Source organism: Drosophila takahashii, chromosome 2L (assembly GCF_030179915.1).
Source record: "Drosophila takahashii strain IR98-3 E-12201 chromosome 2L, DtakHiC1v2, whole genome shotgun sequence".
Lineage (NCBI taxonomy): Eukaryota > Metazoa > Arthropoda > Insecta > Diptera > Drosophilidae > Drosophila > Drosophila takahashii.
The window spans coordinates 13,208,981-13,231,450 of record NC_091678.1 but is presented as its reverse complement, the minus strand read 5'-3'; the positions used below and the strand labels follow the sequence as shown (position 1 = coordinate 13,231,450).

Sequence of the window (22,470 nt, the reverse complement as noted above, 5' to 3'; positions counted from 1 at the left end):
CTGCTGAATCGAATAGTGTTTTTTTATTCGTAATAGATTTTATGATGATTTGATGAATAATGTTCTCATTATTTTTCATCAGTCACCGTTTTATCGGACACTTCCGTTTGCGAATACTTAGTCATATGCATAAATTATTAAATTCGATCATTAACAACATAAGCCTACACACAAAGTATGCATATATTTAGTACCTGGATTATTCCGTTGTCTCCAATTAATCAGCAGACTGACTCATCCCTAGAGCTCCAAGAAAAAGAGAGCCGCTAAATCGGGATTGGGTGTTCGGTGCTTTGTTGTCCCATTGCATTAAGCTGCACTAAAACGCCGAACGCATTAGCAGCTGTTCGAAATCCTGCATCCATTGGAGCGACAAAGCGGATTAGGTTGCAATCAGAGGGTCCCCACTCCGAAATCCAAACTCCGAACTCCGTTGAAATGAGTGCGATTTTTGCATCGGTTGTACCTTAATCTTGTCAGACGCTTGAACGCTTCCCACACACACAACACATTCGCTTTAGTTCGGGGTGTGGAGGGTGTTCGTGAATTATTGTTGCTTTATTTAAAGTCTCCCCCCACCGAATCCCGACTTATCTCAACTGCTCGACTCATTGTTCCAAACAGACGCCCTCGCACGCTCGCTGGCGGATTTACTGGCATTGGTGAAGCTGCTCCGCGAAGACGTCGCCCACCAGCGCCAGGAGATTGCCTACCTGCGGATGCTCTTGGAGAACTGTGCCGGCTGCAAGAATCCCCTCAGCAACGACAACCAACTACGCATCGAGCCCGACTGCCGATCCGCCAATCCTTGTTATCCTGGTAAGTGCGATTACCCAAAATATCGGGGGTAAAAGGGGGATTAGGCTAATATCAGACCATTATGATAAGGAACTTTCTTTTAAATTAGCTTACCTTAATTACCTTACTTAATTTGAATTCTTACAAATTTGATTTATTTTGAATAAATTATTGATAATAAGTTATTGATCAATCAATGAAAAATGTTTAACAATTTAGAAGGATTTTTTTATGTTACTAGTTTTTTTTTGATCTCATAAGCTATTTCATGGCATTTTTAAATATTTTTCCAAAGCTGCAAGAAATATTGGATGATTTTCAAATGAGACGATAAGGTAAACATATTGCACGAGGCGAGGATTCTTGCGCACTTAAGATCACATTAAATTTTTTAAAACACAACAATTTAGCATTTAGCATTAAAACCTTGAAATTGTATGGGGAATCAGAGTTTTAATCCTACTTTAAATGTAACTGGCGGACAAGAAAACGGGCTTTAATATTTTTCCAAATTTAAACTTAATTCCCATTTTCTGTATATTTTTTTAGGAGTGGAGTGCCTAGACTCGGCGGCCGGTCCCAGATGTGGCCACTGTCCCCTTGGCTTCATCGGCGATGGCAAGACCTGTAAACCGGGCGTTACCTGCGCCCACCACATCTGCTATCCGTAAGTCTGTCCTGCATCCTTATCCCCAATCCCTGTGTGTGCTAAATACTCCTGTGCGTGTGCTTGTGCTCTTCGTGCGCCTGTGCGAACAGAAATTAACGCGCCTTGTGGAGTTTTTAATGGCGTCAAGGGCGTGGCCATCGCATCCATGTTAATTGTATTTGTCATGCTGCGACTCCGAGGGCTTGAAAAGCGCCGCCATCCGAAAGGCTTATCCCTGCCCTGACTGTGCAATTATTTGCATTTGGCCTTAATGGCAATTTGATGTTGTTTATGGTTTGATGATCTAGTCAAACAGCAACGCAGCTACAGCGCCTCCTTGACAAGCTCCTCACAGCCCAACCCTCTATCCACATCCTCATTTACATCCATATGCATATCTGTGATTGATAAGCACGTGATGGCCATTGAGAAGAAGACACATTTAGGCCTTTATTTACTCTGTGAATTCTACGAATAAGTGGAAGCCAGGAGGCCATGGGACATAAGCTGGTTACCCAGAACAGAGTAAGTGGATTGGGCTGTGAGTCATGTGAGGGCTTGTAGAACCTGTATTCTCACCTTCTCCCATCTGATAAGCTTTGTAGATCGTAGATATGTCAATTCGAATGCTCAGACTTCCTAATCCCCTCTTACACTGCGAGATTTCCCATTTCTTACGCATTATCAAGTCGGCATAATCAAGTCGCAGTGAGATAGGTATTCAAATGGTCTTTCAGAAGGCGACTTATCTATCGAATGATCTCTTTGATCCGACTAAGATTATTAATGAGGTCAGGCAGTGCGATTGGAAATAGAAATTTTGATCATCTGAATATAGATTTATAGTTAAGTCGCCTGCTGATATAATAATGCCGCCCACAATCCGTATCAAGTTGTCATTTTCGAACCGGAAGAGCTTGTCACAATCGGGAAATCAATAAAGAGGTAAATATTGTTCTGGCGCTGGTTATCAAGTCGCTGCCAAATTTGTGTCGAACCCAACTAATTATGCAAAAGACCCACAGCACTGCTGGGGAGCCTAATAAAAACATTATTTCGGGCCTGCATCATAAATATGTTAAACAAAACTATAACAAGTTATGCGTTGTAACGGAGCTGGAACTCGAAGAAGAAGTAGAATATTTTGTAGATATTGTTGGACAAAATGCAACAAAACCATTGGCACTAGAGAACCCCGAAAAGCTGTGAGGTCTGGACCACAAATGGCACTTGAGGCAGCCGCATAAATTAGTTAAATGTGAGCCAGAATAAAGAACCCGCACCCAGAGTCCGATTCTGAGGACCGACTGATTTCATTGTGTCAAGATACTTAAAGTGATTTCTATTATTTTTTCTTTTCATTTCTGGCCGGGGCAACCTGAGCGCCTAGCCTCTCCTGGCCACGCGCATGCGCTCCTATTGGGCCATAAATTTGAGTAAATTATTGGAAAAAGAGCACCCACAGACCTAAGAACAGTGTGTATTTTGTAGGTGTCTAGGGATCGCCTCAGTTTGTTTACTTTTCCCTGGGTTGCGGGCAAGGTGCGCCCCTGACCGTATTTTAATTTGCATAAAATTGCCTTAAATGTTGTCACGACGCCGACTCGTTACTGTCATCTTTCATTATCGATGAAATGTGGTCAATGTGTGTGGCAGGCCCAAAAGCCGGGCATCGAAAACCCAATCATTTTAATTTAGAACCTACACACAAAAAAAAAACTTGGTAAAATCAACTGTAATAATTGTCAAACAGGCCCCAACCAGCAAAATTGTCAATTCTAATAAGTAAATAGTCATTTCACAACAACAAAATACACACAATTAGCAAAGACACAAACCCAAAGCAAAAACAAAATACACGTAACTATTTTAATAGTTACGTGACTATCTTTGTTGGTCTATTTTACCAAGCAAATTTTTTTGTGTGTACCAAATGTCATCTCAACTTGGTCATCGCTTTGTTTATTTTCACTTTGATTCCGACTCTCATTCTTTCTTTCCCAGTCTTTGGAAGACTATCGATTCTATTAAAAGGCCGTAAAACTTGCACTAATGACAACGCACACCTGTTGATCCTTTGTTGTGGCAGCTATCGTGTGTGTTTTATGGCGGTATTATATGTAAAGGTTCCAATATCCCTGTCCCTGTGGCGTCCAGTTGATGGTCGCTTTTGAACCGGGTTGTATAATGGATTTAATAATGAAGGGTTTTGGTTCCCAAGAGTGGTAGTAGCGATCTACATTGATTGAAATTGTTTTCTAGGAAATTAAGAATGGTTAACGTCTTAAAAACCTCTTGTAATTTAGGAAGATTTTTTAATGAAATGTTGCCATACAAAAAAGGCTCACCTTTTCTTAATAACTTGATTCCTTTGCAGTTCCCTTTTTGCTAGAAACCCCCGTCTTTTTGTGCCCATTTCGTTTTCGCCCAGCACTTTCCATTTCCCAAGGTAAAAATCCAGGTGGTGAGCTAACTGACCACCTGAAAAGCCAATCATAACTTGGCCCCAGGCCGTTGACAGTCGGGCGCCTTCGCCCAGAAAGTTTTCACTGCGCACACACTTCTGTTGTTCAATTTAAATTATGCATTTGACGAAATAATCAGCCATGCAATCAAGCTGCAGGTCCCCGAACCTCGGGAGATAATATTACCATCTCGAGATCGGAGATACCGATTTGGAGTGTGATTCTCAGGCAGATTCCGATTTCGATTCCGATGCGATGGCAGCTGCAACATGTGTACGAGCTTGTTGAACAATTCCCGCGACAGAATTCCAACTTTGATTGAGGCAACTTTCCCACAGATTCTCAGTTTTCCGCTCCAAAGTTTTCTACTCCTCTCTTTTCGAACCAACAAAACGTTTACGGCCACAGGTAAAAGCAGGAAAAGCCAAGAGTGGAAGCAGCGGCTAGCTGGTTCACAGCTCCGAAACATCAAAGTTCGGTGGAACGCATATCTCAGTGTGAATCAAGTTCGCCTACGCATCGGGAAAAAAGTGGATCCATTGATTCCAAGTCGTCGTGGTTTTTGTTGTTACTTCGCCTAGGTTGCCTGGGTTGCCGTGGCTGTTGACTATGCGGCTGTGGCAGCGTTTGACTGCTTGAATTCAAATTAATAGTCGACTGGCAGCGATTCCCACCCTGCCCTCGTTTATGCGCAACGAAATTTCACGATAAGTCCTTTAAGGCATTAAATAAAACCAACAATAGATCATTATTTTGATTTGCAAAAGCCCACTCAGTTTAATGCGAAATTTGGTCCTATTCTGTAAATTTTGAAAAGGGAAATAAAAATATAACGAGGACGGAAGCTAACTTCGGCAAGCCGAAGTTTTAATACCCTTGCAGATTTTACGAATTAAAACTTGACTAGACTAGCAACATGAATTAATAAACAACAAAATATTTTATAATTGAAAAAATAAAATTTTAAAATTTTTCACCCTATTGTTCCTATGGGAGCTATAGGATATAGACGCCCGATCGGCACGCGCGTTTACCCTAATGAAGGTACGCACAAAAAAATACGATTTGGAAAGTTTCATGGGAATAGCTAATATTTTGCGCGAAATATCCTGAAAAACGTCAAATTTTGACCGATTTCACCCTATTGTTCCTATGGGAGCTATAAGATATAGACGTCCGATCGGCACGCGCTTTTACCCTGATCAAGGTAATAAAAAACAAAAAAATACGATTTAGAAAGATTCATGCCAATAGCTCTTACACTGAGCGAAATATCTTCATTTTTGTGAAAGCTATATCCGATTGTTCCTATGGGAGCTATAGGATATAGACGTCCGATCGGGTCGGCTTTCAAACTTGATCTGCGTACACATGTTTTAGGACGACTGTGAAAGTTTCAAGGCGCTAGCTTTTAAACTGAGCTCGCAAACGGTATTGAAACAGACATACAGACGGACAGACGGACAGACGGACAGACGGACAGACGGACAGACGGTCAGACGGACAGACGGACAGACGGACATGGCTATATCGACTCCCCTATTGATCCTGATCAAGAATATATATACTTTATGGGGTCGGAAACGTCTCCTTCACTGCGTTACAAACTTCTGACCAAAATTATAATACCCTCTGCAAGGGTATAAAAAATATTTCCTACATGTAACCAATTTAATTATTAAACGGCAGCTTTAGTATACAGTTGTCTGATTAGCAAGAACTATTACCCTGAGCAACGTATACATAAATAAATAAGATTTGCATATTTTCATGTCAGCAGCTTTAGTACTGCAAAAATGTCATGTAAAAATAGAAAAAAAGGGATATTTTCACATCATTTAACTATTGTTAATATGAAAAGTATGAGATATAGACGTTCGATCGGCACGCGCTTTTACCCTGATCAAGGTACGCACGAGGAGGACAGCGCTGTAGAGTTGGCGTGGCACACACGCATAATAAACTTGCGCTGAATAGAAAGCAAAGGAAACTAAATCTAAAACGCAAACAGTCTAGCTCCTATAGCGAATGTGGGCTTTAGAGTGGGCGTGGCACGTACGCATAACAAAATCTTATAGCGAGTGTGGGCGTTGGAGTGGGCGTGGCACATACGCATAACAAACTTGCGCTGAATAGAAAACAATGGAATCTAAATCTAAAAGTACAAGGCTCTAGCTCTTATAGCTTCCGAGATCATTAAAAAAAAGTTCAATTATGATGGTAAAAAATGAGACAATTCCTTCAGGTTTTAAATGCATGGCCCATACACAACGCTTTTATGAGAATCGAGGAGGAGAGCACCTATACCTTCAAAAAAGTTCATGGTCAAAAATTATGAGAATCGAGGAGGACAGCGCTGTACTATCGAAAAAAAGGAACTTTGTGTAATAATATATAAAAACGAGGACGGAAGCTAACTTCGGCAAGCCGAAGTTTTAATACCCTTGCAGATTTTACGAATTAAAACTTGACTAGACTAGCAACATGAATTAATAAACAACAAAATATTTTATAATTGAAAAAATAAAATTTTAAAATTTTTCACCCTATTGTTCCTATGGGAGCTATAGGATATAGACGCCCGATCGGCACGCGCGTTTACCCTAATGAAGGTACGCACAAAAAAATACGATTTGGAAAGTTTCATGGGAATAGCTAATATTTTGCGCGAAATATCCTGAAAAACGTCAAATTTTGACCGATTTCACCCTATTGTTCCTATGGGAGCTATAAGATATAGACGTCCGATCGGCACGCGCTTTTACCCTGATCAAGGTAATAAAAAACAAAAAAATACGATTTAGAAAGATTCATGCCAATAGCTCTTACACTGAGCGAAATATCTTCATTTTTGTGAAAGCTATATCCGATTGTTCCTATGGGAGCTATAGGATATAGACGTCCGATCGGGTCGGCTTTCAAACTTGATCTGCGTACACATGTTTTAGGACGACTGTGAAAGTTTCAAGGCGCTAGCTTTTAAACTGAGCTCGCAAACGGTATTGAAACAGACATACAGACGGACAGACGGACAGACGGACAGACGGACAGACGGACAGACGGTCAGACGGACAGACGGACAGACGGACATGGCTATATCGACTCCCCTATTGATCCTGATCAAGAATATATATACTTTATGGGGTCGGAAACGTCTCCTTCACTGCGTTACAAACTTCTGACCAAAATTATAATACCCTCTGCAAGGGTATAAAAAATATTTCCTACATGTAACCAATTTAATTATTAAACGGCAGCTTTAGTATACAGTTGTCTGATTAGCAAGAACTATTACCCTGAGCAACGTATACATAAATAAATAAGATTTGCATATTTTCATGTCAGCAGCTTTAGTACTGCAAAAATGTCATGTAAAAATAGAAAAAAAGGGATATTTTCACATCATTTAACTATTGTTAATATGAAAAGTATGAGATATAGACGTTCGATCGGCACGCGCTTTTACCCTGATCAAGGTACGCACGAGGAGGACAGCGCTGTAGAGTTGGCGTGGCACACACGCATAATAAACTTGCGCTGAATAGAAAGCAAAGGAAACTAAATCTAAAACGCAAACAGTCTAGCTCCTATAGCGAATGTGGGCTTTAGAGTGGGCGTGGCACGTACGCATAACAAAATCTTATAGCGAGTGTGGGCGTTGGAGTGGGCGTGGCACATACGCATAACAAACTTGCGCTGAATAGAAAACAATGGAATCTAAATCTAAAAGTACAAGGCTCTAGCTCTTATAGCTTCCGAGATCATTAAAAAAAAGTTCAATTATGATGGTAAAAAATGAGACAATTCCTTCAGGTTTTAAATGCATGGCCCATACACAACGCTTTTATGAGAATCGAGGAGGAGAGCACCTATACCTTCAAAAAAGTTCATGGTCAAAAATTATGAGAATCGAGGAGGACAGCGCTGTACTATCGAAAAAAAGGAACTTTGTGTAATAATATATAAAAAAAACTTAACTTAATAATATATAAAAAAAAATATTTCCTACATGTAACCAATTTAATTATTAAACGGCAGCTTTAGTATACAGTTGTCTGATTAGCAAGAACTATTACCCTGAGCAACGTATACATAAATAAATAAGATTTGCATATTTTCATGTCAGCAGCTTTAGTACTGCAAAAATGTCATGTAAAAATAGAAAAAAAGGGATATTTTCACAGCATTTAACTATTGTTAATATGAAAAGTATGAGATATAGACGTTCGATCGGCACGCGCTTTTACCCTGATCAAGGTACGCACAAAAAAATACGATTTGGAAAGATTCTTGTCAATAGCTTTTACACTGAGCGAAATATCTTCATTTTGTGAAATCGATATCCGATTGTTCCTATGGGAGCTATAAGATATAGACGTCCGATCGGCACGCGCTTTTACCCTGATCAAGGTACGCACAAAAAAATACGATTTGGAAAGATTCATGCCAATAGCTCTTACACTGAGCGAAATATCTTCATTTTGTGAAAGCTATATCCGATTGTTCCTATGGGAGCTATAAGATATAGACGTCCGATCGGCACGCGCTTTTACCCTGATCAAGGTACGCACAAAAAAATACGATTTGGAAAGATTCATGCCAATAGCTCTTACACTGAGCGAAATATCTTCATTTTTGTGAAAGCTATATCCGATTGTTCCTATGGGAGCTATAGGATATAGACGTCCGATCGGGTCGGCTTTCAAACTTGATCTGCGTACACATGTTTTAGGACGACTGTGAAAGTTTCAAGGCGCTAGCTTTTAAACTGAGCTCGCAAACGGTATTGAAACAGACATACAGACGGACAGACGGACAGACGGACAGACGGACAGACGGACAGACGGACAGACGGACAGACGGACATGGCTAAATCGACTCCCCTATTGATCCTGATCAAGAATATATATACTTTATGGGGTCGGAAACGTCTCCTTCACTGCGTTACAAACTTCTGACCAAAATTATAATACCCTCTGCAAGGGTATAAAAAATATTTCCTACATGTAACCAATTTAATTATTAAACGGCAGCTTTAGTATACAGTTGTCTGATTAGCAAGAACTATTACCCTGAGCAACGTATACATAAATAAATAAGATTTGCATATTTTCATGTCAGCAGCTTTAGTACTGCAAAAATGTCATGTAAAAATAGAAAAAAAGGGATATTTTCACAGCATTTAACTATTGTTAATATGAAAAGTATGAGATATAGACGTTCGATCGGCACGCGCTTTTACCCTGATCAAGGTACGCACAAAAAAATACGATTTGGAAAGATTCTTGTCAATAGCTTATTACACTGAGAGAAATATCTTCATTTTGTGAAATCGATATCCGATTGTTCCTATGGGAGCTATAAGATATAGACGTCCGATCGGCACGCGCTTTTACCCTGATCAAGGTACGCACAAAAAAATACGATTTGGAAAGATTCATTGCCAATAGCTCTTACACTGAGCGAAATATCTTCATTTTGTGAAAGCTATATCCGATTGTTCCTATGGGAGCTATAAGATATAGACGTCCGATCGGCACGCGCTTTTACCCTGATCAAGGTACGCACAAAAAAATACGATTTGGAAAGATTCATGCCAATAGCTCTTACACTGAGCGAAATATCTTCATTTTTGTGAAAGCTATATCCGATTGTTCCTATGGGAGCTATAGGATATAGACGTCCGATCGGGTCGGCTTTCAAACTTGATCTGCGTACACATGTTTTAGGACGACTGTGAAAGTTTCAAGGCGCTAGCTTTTAAACTGAGCTCGCAAACGGTATTGAAACAGACATACAGACGGACAGACGGACAGACGGACAGACGGACAGACGGACAGACGGACAGACGGACAGACGGACATGGCTAAATCGACTCCCCTATTGATCCTGATCAAGAATATATATACTTTATGGGGTCGGAAACGTCTCCTTCACTGCGTTACAAACTTCTGACCAAAATTATAATACCCTCTGCAAGGGTATAAAAAATATTTCCTACATGTAACCAATTTAATTATTAAACGGCAGCTTTAGTATACAGTTGTCTGATTAGCAAGAACTATTACCCTGAGCAACGTATACATAAATAAATAAGATTTGCATATTTTCATGTCAGCAGCTTTAGTACTGCAAAAATGTCATGTAAAAATAGAAAAAAAGGGATATTTTCACATCATTTAACTATTGTTAATATGAAAAGTATGAGATATAGACGTTCGATCGGCACGCGCTTTTACCCTGATCAAGGTACGCACGAGGAGGACAGCGCTGTAGAGTTGGCGTGGCACACACGCATAATAAACTTGCGCTGAATAGAAAGCAAAGGAAACTAAATCTAAAACGCAAACAGTCTAGCTCCTATAGCGAATGTGGGCTTTAGAGTGGGCGTGGCACGTACGCATAACAAAATCTTATAGCGAGTGTGGGCGTTGGAGTGGGCGTGGCACATACGCATAACAAACTTGCGCTGAATAGAAAACAATGGAATCTAAATCTAAAAGTACAAGGCTCTAGCTCTTATAGCTTCCGAGATCATTAAAAAAAAGTTCAATTATGATGGTAAAAAATGAGACAATTCCTTCAGGTTTTAAATGCATGGCCCATACACAACGCTTTTATGAGAATCGAGGAGGAGAGCACCTATACCTTCAAAAAAGTTCATGGTCAAAAATTATGAGAATCGAGGAGGACAGCGCTGTACTATCGAAAAAAAGGAACTTTGTGTAATAATATATAAAAAAAACTTAACTTAATAATATATAAAAAAAATATTTCCTACATGTAACCAATTTAATTATTAAACGGCAGCTTTAGTATACAGTTGTCTGATTAGCAAGAACTATTACCCTGAGCAACGTATACATAAATAAATAAGATTTGCATATTTTCATGTCAGCAGCTTTAGTACTGCAAAAATGTCATGTAAAAATAGAAAAAAAGGGATATTTTCACAGCATTTAACTATTGTTAATATGAAAAGTATGAGATATAGACGTTCGATCGGCACGCGCTTTTACCCTGATCAAGGTACGCACAAAAAAATACGATTTGGAAAGATTCTTGTCAATAGCTTATTACACTGAGCGAAATATCTTCATTTTGTGAAATCGATATCCGATTGTTCCTATGGGAGCTATAAGATATAGACGTCCGATCGGCACGCGCTTTTACCCTGATCAAGGTACGCACAAAAAAATACGATTTGGAAAGATTCATGCCAATAGCTCTTACACTGAGCGAAATATCTTCATTTTTGTGAAAGCTATATCCGATTGTTCCTATGGGAGCTATAAGATATAGACGTCCGATCGGCACGCGCTTTTACCCTGATCAAGGTACGCACAAAAAAATACGATTTGGAAAGATTCATGCCAATAGCTCTTACACTGAGCGAAATATCTTCATTTTTGTGAAAGCTATATCCGATTGTTCCTATGGGAGCTATAGGATATAGACGTCCGATCGGGTCGGCTTTCAAACTTGATCTGCGTACACATGTTTTAGGACGACTGTGAAAGTTTCAAGGCGCTAGCTTTTAAACTGAGCTCGCAAACGGTATTGAAACAGACATACAGACGGACAGACGGACAGACGGACAGACGGACAGACGGACAGACGGACAGACGGACAGACGGACATGGCTAAATCGACTCCCCTATTGATCCTGATCAAGAATATATATACTTTATGGGGTCGGAAACGTCTCCTTCACTGCGTTACAAACTTCTGACCAAAATTATAATACCCTCTGCAAGGGTATAAAAAATATTTCCTACATGTAACCAATTTAATTATTAAACGGCAGCTTTAGTATACAGTTGTCTGATTAGCAAGAACTATTACCCTGAGCAACGTATACATAAATAAATAAGATTTGCATATTTTCATGTCAGCAGCTTTAGTACTGCAAAAATGTCATGTAAAAATAGAAAAAAAGGGATATTTTCACAGCATTTAACTATTGTTAATATGAAAAGTATGAGATATAGACGTTCGATCGGCACGCGCTTTTACCCTGATCAAGGTACGCACAAAAAAATACGATTTGGAAAGATTCTTGTCAATAGCTTTTACACTGAGCGAAATATCTTCATTTTGTGAAATCGATATCCGATTGTTCCTATGGGAGCTATAAGATATAGACGTCCGATCGGCACGCGCTTTTACCCTGATCAAGGTACGCACAAAAAAATACGATTTGGAAAGATTCATGCCAATAGCTCTTACACTGAGCGAAATATCTTCATTTTTGTGAAAGCTATATCCGATTGTTCCTATGGGAGCTATAAGATATAGACGTCCGATCGGCACGCGCTTTTACCCTGATCAAGGTACGCACAAAAAAATACGATTTGGAAAGATTCATGCCAATAGCTCTTACACTGAGCGAAATATCTTCATTTTTGTGAAAGCTATATCCGATTGTTCCTATGGGAGCTATAGGATATAGACGTCCGATCGGGTCGGCTTTCAAACTTGATCTGCGTACACATGTTTTAGGACGACTGTGAAAGTTTCAAGGCGCTAGCTTTTAAACTGAGCTCGCAAACGGTATTGAAACAGACATACAGACGGACAGACGGACAGACGGACAGACGGACAGACGGACAGACGGACAGACGGACAGACGGACAGACGGACATGGCTAAATCGACTCCCCTATTGATCCTGATCAAGAATATATATACTTTATGGGGTCGGAAACGTCTCCTTCACTGCGTTACAAACTTCTGACCAAAATTATAATACCCTCTGCAAGGGTATAAAAACTTAACTTAATAATATATAAAAAAAAATATTTCCTACATGTAACCAATTTAATTATTAAACGGCAGCTTTAGTATACAGTTGTCTGATTAGCAAGAACTATTACCCTGAGCAACGTATACATAAATAAATAAGATTTGCATATTTTCATGTCAGCAGCTTTAGTACTGCAAAAATGTCATGTAAAAATAGAAAAAAAGGGATATTTTCACAGCATTTAACTATTGTTAATATGAAAAGTATGAGATATAGACGTTCGATCGGCACGCGCTTTTACCCTGATCAAGGTACGCACAAAAAAATACGATTTGGAAAGATTCTTGTCAATAGCTTTTACACTGAGCGAAATATCTTCATTTTGTGAAATCGATATCCGATTGTTCCTATGGGAGCTATAAGATATAGACGTCCGATCGGCACGCGCTTTTACCCTGATCAAGGTACGCACAAAAAAATACGATTTGGAAAGATTCATGCCAATAGCTCTTACACTGAGCGAAATATCTTCATTTTTGTGAAAGCTATATCCGATTGTTCCTATGGGAGCTATAAGATATAGACGTCCGATCGGCACGCGCTTTTACCCTGATCAAGGTACGCACAAAAAAATACGATTTGGAAAGATTCATGCCAATAGCTCTTACACTGAGCGAAATATCTTCATTTTTGTGAAAGCTATATCCGATTGTTCCTATGGGAGCTATAGGATATAGACGTCCGATCGGGTCGGCTTTCAAACTTGATCTGCGTACACATGTTTTAGGACGACTGTGAAAGTTTCAAGGCGCTAGCTTTTAAACTGAGCTCGCAAACGGTATTGAAACAGACATACAGACGGACAGACGGACAGACGGACAGACGGACAGACGGACATGGCTAAATCGACTCCCCTATTGATCCTGATCAAGAATATATATACTTTATGGGGTCGGAAACGTCTCCTTCACTGCGTTACAAACTTCTGACCAAAATTATAATACCCTCTGCAAGGGTATAAAAAATATTTCCTACATGTAACCAATTTAATTATTAAACGGCAGCTTTAGTATACAGTTGTCTGATTAGCAAGAACTATTACCCTGAGCAACGTATACATAAATAAATAAGATTTGCATATTTTCATGTCAGCAGCTTTAGTACTGCAAAAATGTCATGTAAAAATAGAAAAAAAGGGATATTTTCACATCATTTAACTATTGTTAATATGAAAAGTATGAGATATAGACGTTCGATCGGCACGCGCTTTTACCCTGATCAAGGTACGCACGAGGAGGACAGCGCTGTAGAGTTGGCGTGGCACACACGCATAATAAACTTGCGCTGAATAGAAAGCAAAGGAAACTAAATCTAAAACGCAAACAGTCTAGCTCCTATAGCGAATGTGGGCTTTAGAGTGGGCGTGGCACGTACGCATAACAAAATCTTATAGCGAGTGTGGGCGTTGGAGTGGGCGTGGCACATACGCATAACAAACTTGCGCTGAATAGAAAACAATGGAATCTAAATCTAAAAGTACAAGGCTCTAGCTCTTATAGCTTCCGAGATCATTAAAAAAAAGTTCAATTATGATGGTAAAAAATGAGACAATTCCTTCAGGTTTTAAATGCATGGCCCATACACAACGCTTTTATGAGAATCGAGGAGGAGAGCACCTATACCTTCAAAAAAGTTCATGGTCAAAAATTATGAGAATCGAGGAGGACAGCGCTGTACTATCGAAAAAAAGGAACTTTGTGTAATAATATATAAAAAAAACTTAACTTAATAATATATAAAAAAAAATATTTCCTACATGTAACCAATTTAATTATTAAACGGCAGCTTTAGTATACAGTTGTCTGATTAGCAAGAACTATTACCCTGAGCAACGTATACATAAATAAATAAGATTTGCATATTTTCATGTCAGCAGCTTTAGTACTGCAAAAATGTCATGTAAAAATAGAAAAAAAGGGATATTTTCACAGCATTTAACTATTGTTAATATGAAAAGTATGAGATATAGACGTTCGATCGGCACGCGCTTTTACCCTGATCAAGGTACGCACAAAAAAATACGATTTGGAAAGATTCTTGTCAATAGCTTTTACACTGAGCGAAATATCTTCATTTTGTGAAATCGATATCCGATTGTTCCTATGGGAGCTATAAGATATAGACGTCCGATCGGCACGCGCTTTTACCCTGATCAAGGTACGCACAAAAAAATACGATTTGGAAAGATTCATGCCAATAGCTCTTACACTGAGCGAAATATCTTCATTTTTGTGAAAGCTATATCCGATTGTTCCTATGGGAGCTATAAGATATAGACGTCCGATCGGCACGCGCTTTTACCCTGATCAAGGTACGCACAAAAAAATACGATTTGGAAAGATTCATGCCAATAGCTCTTACACTGAGCGAAATATCTTCATTTTTGTGAAAGCTATATCCGATTGTTCCTATGGGAGCTATAGGATATAGACGTCCGATCGGGTCGGCTTTCAAACTTGATCTGCGTACACATGTTTTAGGACGACTGTGAAAGTTTCAAGGCGCTAGCTTTTAAACTGAGCTCGCAAACGGTATTGAAACAGACATACAGACGGACAGACGGACAGACGGACAGACGGACAGACGGACAGACGGACAGACGGACAGACGGACAGACGGACATGGCTAAATCGACTCCCCTATTGATCCTGATCAAGAATATATATACTTTATGGGGTCGGAAACGTCTCCTTCACTGCGTTACAAACTTCTGACCAAAATTATAATACCCTCTGCAAGGGTATAAAAACTTAACTTAATAATATATAAAAACGAGGACGGAAGCTAACTTCGGCAAGCCGAAGTTTTAATACCCTTGCAGATTTTACGAATTAAAACTTGACTAGACTAGCAACATGAATTAATAAACAACAAAATATTTTATAATTGAAAAAATAAAATTTTAAAATTTTTCACCCTATTGTTCCTATGGGAGCTATAGGATATAGACGCCCGATCGGCACGCGCGTTTACCCTAATGAAGGTACGCACAAAAAAATACGATTTGGAAAGTTTCATGGGAATAGCTAATATTTTGCGCGAAATATCCTGAAAAACGTCAAATTTTGACCGATTTCACCCTATTGTTCCTATGGGAGCTATAAGATATAGACGTCCGATCGGCACGCGCTTTTACCCTGATCAAGGTAATAAAAAACAAAAAAATACGATTTAGAAAGATTCATGCCAATAGCTCTTACACTGAGCGAAATATCTTCATTTTTGTGAAAGCTATATCCGATTGTTCCTATGGGAGCTATAGGATATAGACGTCCGATCGGGTCGGCTTTCAAACTTGATCTGCGTACACATGTTTTAGGACGACTGTGAAAGTTTCAAGGCGCTAGCTTTTAAACTGAGCTCGCAAACGGTATTGAAACAGACATACAGACGGACAGACGGACAGACGGACAGACGGACAGACGGACAGACGGTCAGACGGACAGACGGACAGACGGACATGGCTATATCGACTCCCCTATTGATCCTGATCAAGAATATATATACTTTATGGGGTCGGAAACGTCTCCTTCACTGCGTTACAAACTTCTGACCAAAATTATAATACCCTCTGCAAGGGTATAAAAAATATTTCCTACATGTAACCAATTTAATTATTAAACGGCAGCTTTAGTATACAGTTGTCTGATTAGCAAGAACTATTACCCTGAGCAACGTATACATAAATAAATAAGATTTGCATATTTTCATGTCAGCAGCTTTAGTACTGCAAAAATGTCATGTAAAAATAGAAAAAAAGGGATATTTTCACATCATTTAACTATTGTTAATATGAAAAGTATGAGATATAGACGTTCGATCGGCACGCGCTTTTACCCTGATCAAGGTACGCACGAGGAGGACAGCGCTGTAGAGTTGGCGTGGCACACACGCATAATAAACTTGCGCTGAATAGAAAGCAAAGGAAACTAAATCTAAAACGCAAACAGTCTAGCTCCTATAGCGAATGTGGGCTTTAGAGTGGGCGTGGCACGTACGCATAACAAAATCTTATAGCGAGTGTGGGCGTTGGAGTGGGCGTGGCACATACGCATAACAAACTTGCGCTGAATAGAAAACAATGGAATCTAAATCTAAAAGTACAAGGCTCTAGCTCTTATAGCTTCCGAGATCATTAAAAAAAAGTTCAATTATGATGGTAAAAAATGAGACAATTCCTTCAGGTTTTAAATGCATGGCCCATACACAACGCTTTTATGAGAATCGAGGAGGAGAGCACCTATACCTTCAAAAAAGTTCATGGTCAAAAATTATGAGAATCGAGGAGGACAGCGCTGTACTATCGAAAAAAAGGAACTTTGTGTAATAATATATAAAAAAAACTTAACTTAATAATATATAAAAAAAAATATTTCCTACATGTAACCAATTTAATTATTAAACGGCAGCTTTAGTATACAGTTGTCTGATTAGCAAGAACTATTACCCTGAGCAACGTATACATAAATAAATAAGATTTGCATATTTTCATGTCAGCAGCTTTAGTACTGCAAAAATGTCATGTAAAAATAGAAAAAAAGGGATATTTTCACAGCATTTAACTATTGTTAATATGAAAAGTATGAGATATAGACGTTCGATCGGCACGCGCTTTTACCCTGATCAAGGTACGCACAAAAAAATACGATTTGGAAAGATTCTTGTCAATAGCTTTTACACTGAGCGAAATATCTTCATTTTGTGAAATCGATATCCGATTGTTCCTATGGGAGCTATAAGATATAGACGTCCGATCGGCACGCGCTTTTACCCTGATCAAGGTACGCACAAAAAAATACGATTTGGAAAGATTCATGCCAATAGCTCTTACACTGAGCGAAATATCTTCATTTTTGTGAAAGCTATATCCGATTGTTCCTATGGGAGCTATAAGATATAGACGTCCGATCGGCACGCGCTTTTACCCTGATCAAGGTACGCACAAAAAAATACGATTTGGAAAGATTCATGCCAATAGCTCTTACACTGAGCGAAATATCTTCATTTTTGTGAAAGCTATATCCGATTGTTCCTATGGGAGCTATAGGATATAGACGTCCGATCGGGTCGGCTTTCAAACTTGATCTGCGTACACATGTTTTAGGACGACTGTGAAAGTTTCAAGGCGCTAGCTTTTAAACTGAGCTCGCAAACGGTATTGAAACAGACATACAGACGGACAGACGGACAGACGGACAGACGGACAGACGGACAGACGGACAGACGGACAGACGGACAGACGGACATGGCTAAATCGACTCCCCTATTGATCCTGATCAAGAATATATATACTTTATGGGGTCGGAAACGTCTCCTTCACTGCGTTACAAACTTCTGACCAAAATTATAATACCCTCTGCAAGGGTATAAAAAATATTTCCTACATGTAACCAATTTAATTATTAAACGGCAGCTTTAGTATACAGTTGTCTGATTAGCAAGAACTATTACCCTGAGCAACGTATACATAAATAAATAAGATTTGCATATTTTCATGTCAGCAGCTTTAGTACTGCAAAAATGTCATGTAAAAATAGAAAAAAAGGGATATTTTCACAGCATTTAACTATTGTTAATATGAAAAGTATGAGATATAGACGTTCGATCGGCACGCGCTTTTACCCTGATCAAGGTACGCACAAAAAAATACGATTTGGAAAGATTCTTGTCAATAGCTTTTACACTGAGCGAAATATCTTCATTTTGTGAAATCGATATCCGATTGTTCCTATGGGAGCTATAAGATATAGACGTCCGATCGGCACGCGCTTTTACCCTGATCAAGGTACGCACAAAAAAATACGATTTGGAAAGATTCATGCCAATAGCTCTTACACTGAGCGAAATATCTTCATTTTTGTGAAAGCTATATCCGATTGTTCCTATGGGAGCTATAAGATATAGACGTCCGATCGGCACGCGCTTTTACCCTGATCAAGGTACGCACAAAAAAATACGATTTGGAAAGATTCATGCCAATAGCTCTTACACTGAGCGAAATATCTTCATTTTTGTGAAAGCTATATCCGATTGTTCCTATGGGAGCTATAGGATATAGACGTCCGATCGGGTCGGCTTTCAAACTTGATCTGCGTACACATGTTTTAGGACGACTGTGAAAGTTTCAAGGCGCTAGCTTTTAAACTGAGCTCGCAAACGGTATTGAAACAGACATACAGACGGACAGACGGACAGACGGACAGACGGACAGACGGACAGACGGACAGACGGACAGACGGACATGGCTAAATCGACTCCCCTATTGATCCTGATCAAGAATATATATACTTTATGGGGTCGGAAACGTCTCCTTCACTGCGTTACAAACTTCTGACCAAAATTATAATACCCTCTGCAAGGGTATAAAAAATATTTCCTACATGTAACCAATTTAATTATTAAACGGCAGCTTTAGTATACAGTTGTCTGATTAGCAAGAACTATTACCCTGAGCAACGTATACATAAATAAATAAGATTTGCATATTTTCATGTCAGCAGCTTTAGTACTGCAAAAATGTCATGTAAAAATAGAAAAAAAGGGATATTTTCACATCATTTAACTATTGTTAATATGAAAAGTATGAGATATAGACGTTCGATCGGCACGCGCTTTTACCCTGATCAAGGTACGCACGAGGAGGACAGCGCTGTAGAGTTGGCGTGGCACACACGCATAATAAACTTGCGCTGAATAGAAAGCAAAGGAAACTAAATCTAAAACGCAAACAGTCTAGCTCCTATAGCGAATGTGGGCTTTAGAGTGGGCGTGGCACGTACGCATAACAAAATCTTATAGCGAGTGTGGGCGTTGGAGTGGGCGTGGCACATACGCATAACAAACTTGCGCTGAATAGAAAACAATGGAATCTAAATCTAAAAGTACAAGGCTCTAGCTCTTATAGCTTCCGAGATCATTAAAAAAAAGTTCAATTATGATGGTAAAAAATGAGACAATTCCTTCAGGTTTTAAATGCATGGCCCATACACAACGCTTTTATGAGAATCGAGGAGGAGAGCACCTATACCTTCAAAAAAGTTCATGGTCAAAAATTATGAGAATCGAGGAGGACAGCGCTGTACTATCGAAAAAAAGGAACTTTGTGTAATAATATATAAAAAAAACTTAACTTAATAATATATAAAAAAAAATATTTCCTACATGTAACCAATTTAATTATTAAACGGCAGCTTTAGTATACAGTTGTCTGATTAGCAAGAACTATTACCCTGAGCAACGTATACATAAATAAATAAGATTTGCATATTTTCATGTCAGCAGCTTTAGTACTGCAAAAATGTCATGTAAAAATAGAAAAAAAGGGATATTTTCACAGCATTTAACTATTGTTAATATGAAAAGTATGAGATATAGACGTTCGATCGGCACGCGCTTTTACCCTGATCAAGGTACGCACAAAAAAATACGATTTGGAAAGATTCTTGTCAATAGCTTTTACACTGAGCGAAATATCTTCATTTTGTGAAATCGATATCCGATTGTTCCTATGGGAGCTATAAGATATAGACGTCCGATCGGCACGCGCTTTTACCCTGATCAAGGTACGCACAAAAAAATACGATTTGGAAAGATTCATGCCAATAGCTCTTACACTGAGCGAAATATCTTCATTTTTGTGAAAGCTATATCCGATTGTTCCTATGGGAGCTATAAGATATAGACGTCCGATCGGCACGCGCTTTTACCCTGATCAAGGTACGCACAAAAAAATACGATTTGGAAAGATTCATGCCAATAGCTCTTACACTGAGCGAAATATCTTCATTTTTGTGAAAGCTATATCCGATTGTTCCTATGGGAGCTATAGGATATAGACGTCCGATCGGGTCGGCTTTCAAACTTGATCTGCGTACACATGTTTTAGGACGACTGTGAAAGTTTCAAGGCGCTAGCTTTTAAACTGAGCTCGCAAACGGTATTGAAACAGACATACAGACGGACAGACGGACAGACGGACAGACGGACAGACGGACAGACGGACAGACGGACAGACGGACATGGCTAAATCGACTCCCCTATTGATCCTGATCAAGAATATATATACTTTATGGGGTCGGAAACGTCTCCTTCACTGCGTTACAAACTTCTGACCAAAATTATAATACCCTCTGCAAGGGTATAAAAAATATTTCCTACATGTAACCAATTTAATTATTAAACGGCAGCTTTAGTATACAGTTGTCTGATTAGCAAGAACTATTACCCTGAGCAACGTATACATAAATAAATAAGATTTGCATATTTTCATGTCAGCAGCTTTAGTACTGCAAAAATGTCATGTAAAAATAGAAAAAAAGGGATATTTTCACAGCATTTAACTATTGTTAATATGAAAAGTATGAGATATAGACGTTCGATCGGCACGCGCTTTTACCCTGATCAAGGTACGCACAAAAAAATACGATTTGGAAAGATTCTTGTCAATAGCTTTTACACTGAGCGAAATATCTTCATTTTGTGAAATCGATATCCGATTGTTCCTATGGGAGCTATAAGATATAGACGTCCGATCGGCACGCGCTTTTACCCTGATCAAGGTACGCACAAAAAAATACGATTTGGAAAGATTCATGCCAATAGCTCTTACACTGAGCGAAATATCTTCATTTTTGTGAAAGCTATATCCGATTGTTCCTATGGGAGCTATAAGATATAGACGTCCGATCGGCACGCGCTTTTACCCTGATCAAGGTACGCACAAAAAAATACGATTTGGAAAGATTCATGCCAATAGCTCTTACACTGAGCGAAATATCTTCATTTTTGTGAAAGCTATATCCGATTGTTCCTATGGGAGCTATAGGATATAGACGTCCGATCGGGTCGGCTTTCAAACTTGATCTGCGTACACATGTTTTAGGACGACTGTGAAAGTTTCAAGGCGCTAGCTTTTAAACTGAGCTCGCAAACGGTATTGAAACAGACATACAGACGGACAGACGGACAGACGGACAGACGGACAGACGGACAGACGGACAGACGGACAGACGGACATGGCTAAATCGACTCCCCTATTGATCCTGATCAAGAATATATATACTTTATGGGGTCGGAAACGTCTCCTTCACTGCGTTACAAACTTCTGACCAAAATTATAATACCCTCTGCAAGGGTATAAAAACTTAACTTAATAATATATAAAAAAAAATATTTCCTACATGTAACCAATTTAATTATTAAACGGCAGCTTTAGTATACAGTTGTCTGATTAGCAAGAACTATTACCCTGAGCAACGTATACATAAATAAATAAGATTTGCATATTTTCATGTCAGCAGCTTTAGTACTGCAAAAATGTCATGTAAAAATAGAAAAAAAGGGATATTTTCACAGCATTTAACTATTGTTAATATGAAAAGTATGAGATATAGACGTTCGATCGGCACGCGCTTTTACCCTGATCAAGGTACGCACAAAAAAATACGATTTGGAAAGATTCTTGTCAATAGCTTTTACACTGAGCGAAATATCTTCATTTTGTGAAATCGATATCCGATTGTTCCTATGGGAGCTATAAGATATAGACGTCCGATCGGCACGCGCTTTTACCCTGATCAAGGTACGCACAAAAAAATACGATTTGGAAAGATTCATGCCAATAGCTCTTACACTGAGCGAAATATCTTCATTTTTGTGAAAGCTATATCCGATTGTTCCTATGGGAGCTATAAGATATAGACGTCCGATCGGCACGCGCTTTTACCCTGATCAAGGTACGCACAAAAAAATACG

The 22,470-nt window shown here is 39.1% G+C and overlaps 1 protein-coding gene across 2 annotated transcripts in view; it reads left to right on the top strand.

The window, feature by feature from the left end:
• Positions 1-22,470, top strand: part of Tsp (Thrombospondin) — a 47,313-nt gene that overhangs the window by 12,639 nt on the left and 12,204 nt on the right. For both annotated transcript variants that reach the window (XM_017159210.3, XM_070215092.1), the window contains exons 8-9: positions 625-819; positions 1,348-1,465. In XM_017159210.3, the coding sequence (XP_017014699.2) occupies positions 625-819; positions 1,348-1,465 (313 nt within the window). The remainder of the gene's footprint in view (positions 1-624; positions 820-1,347; positions 1,466-22,470) is intronic.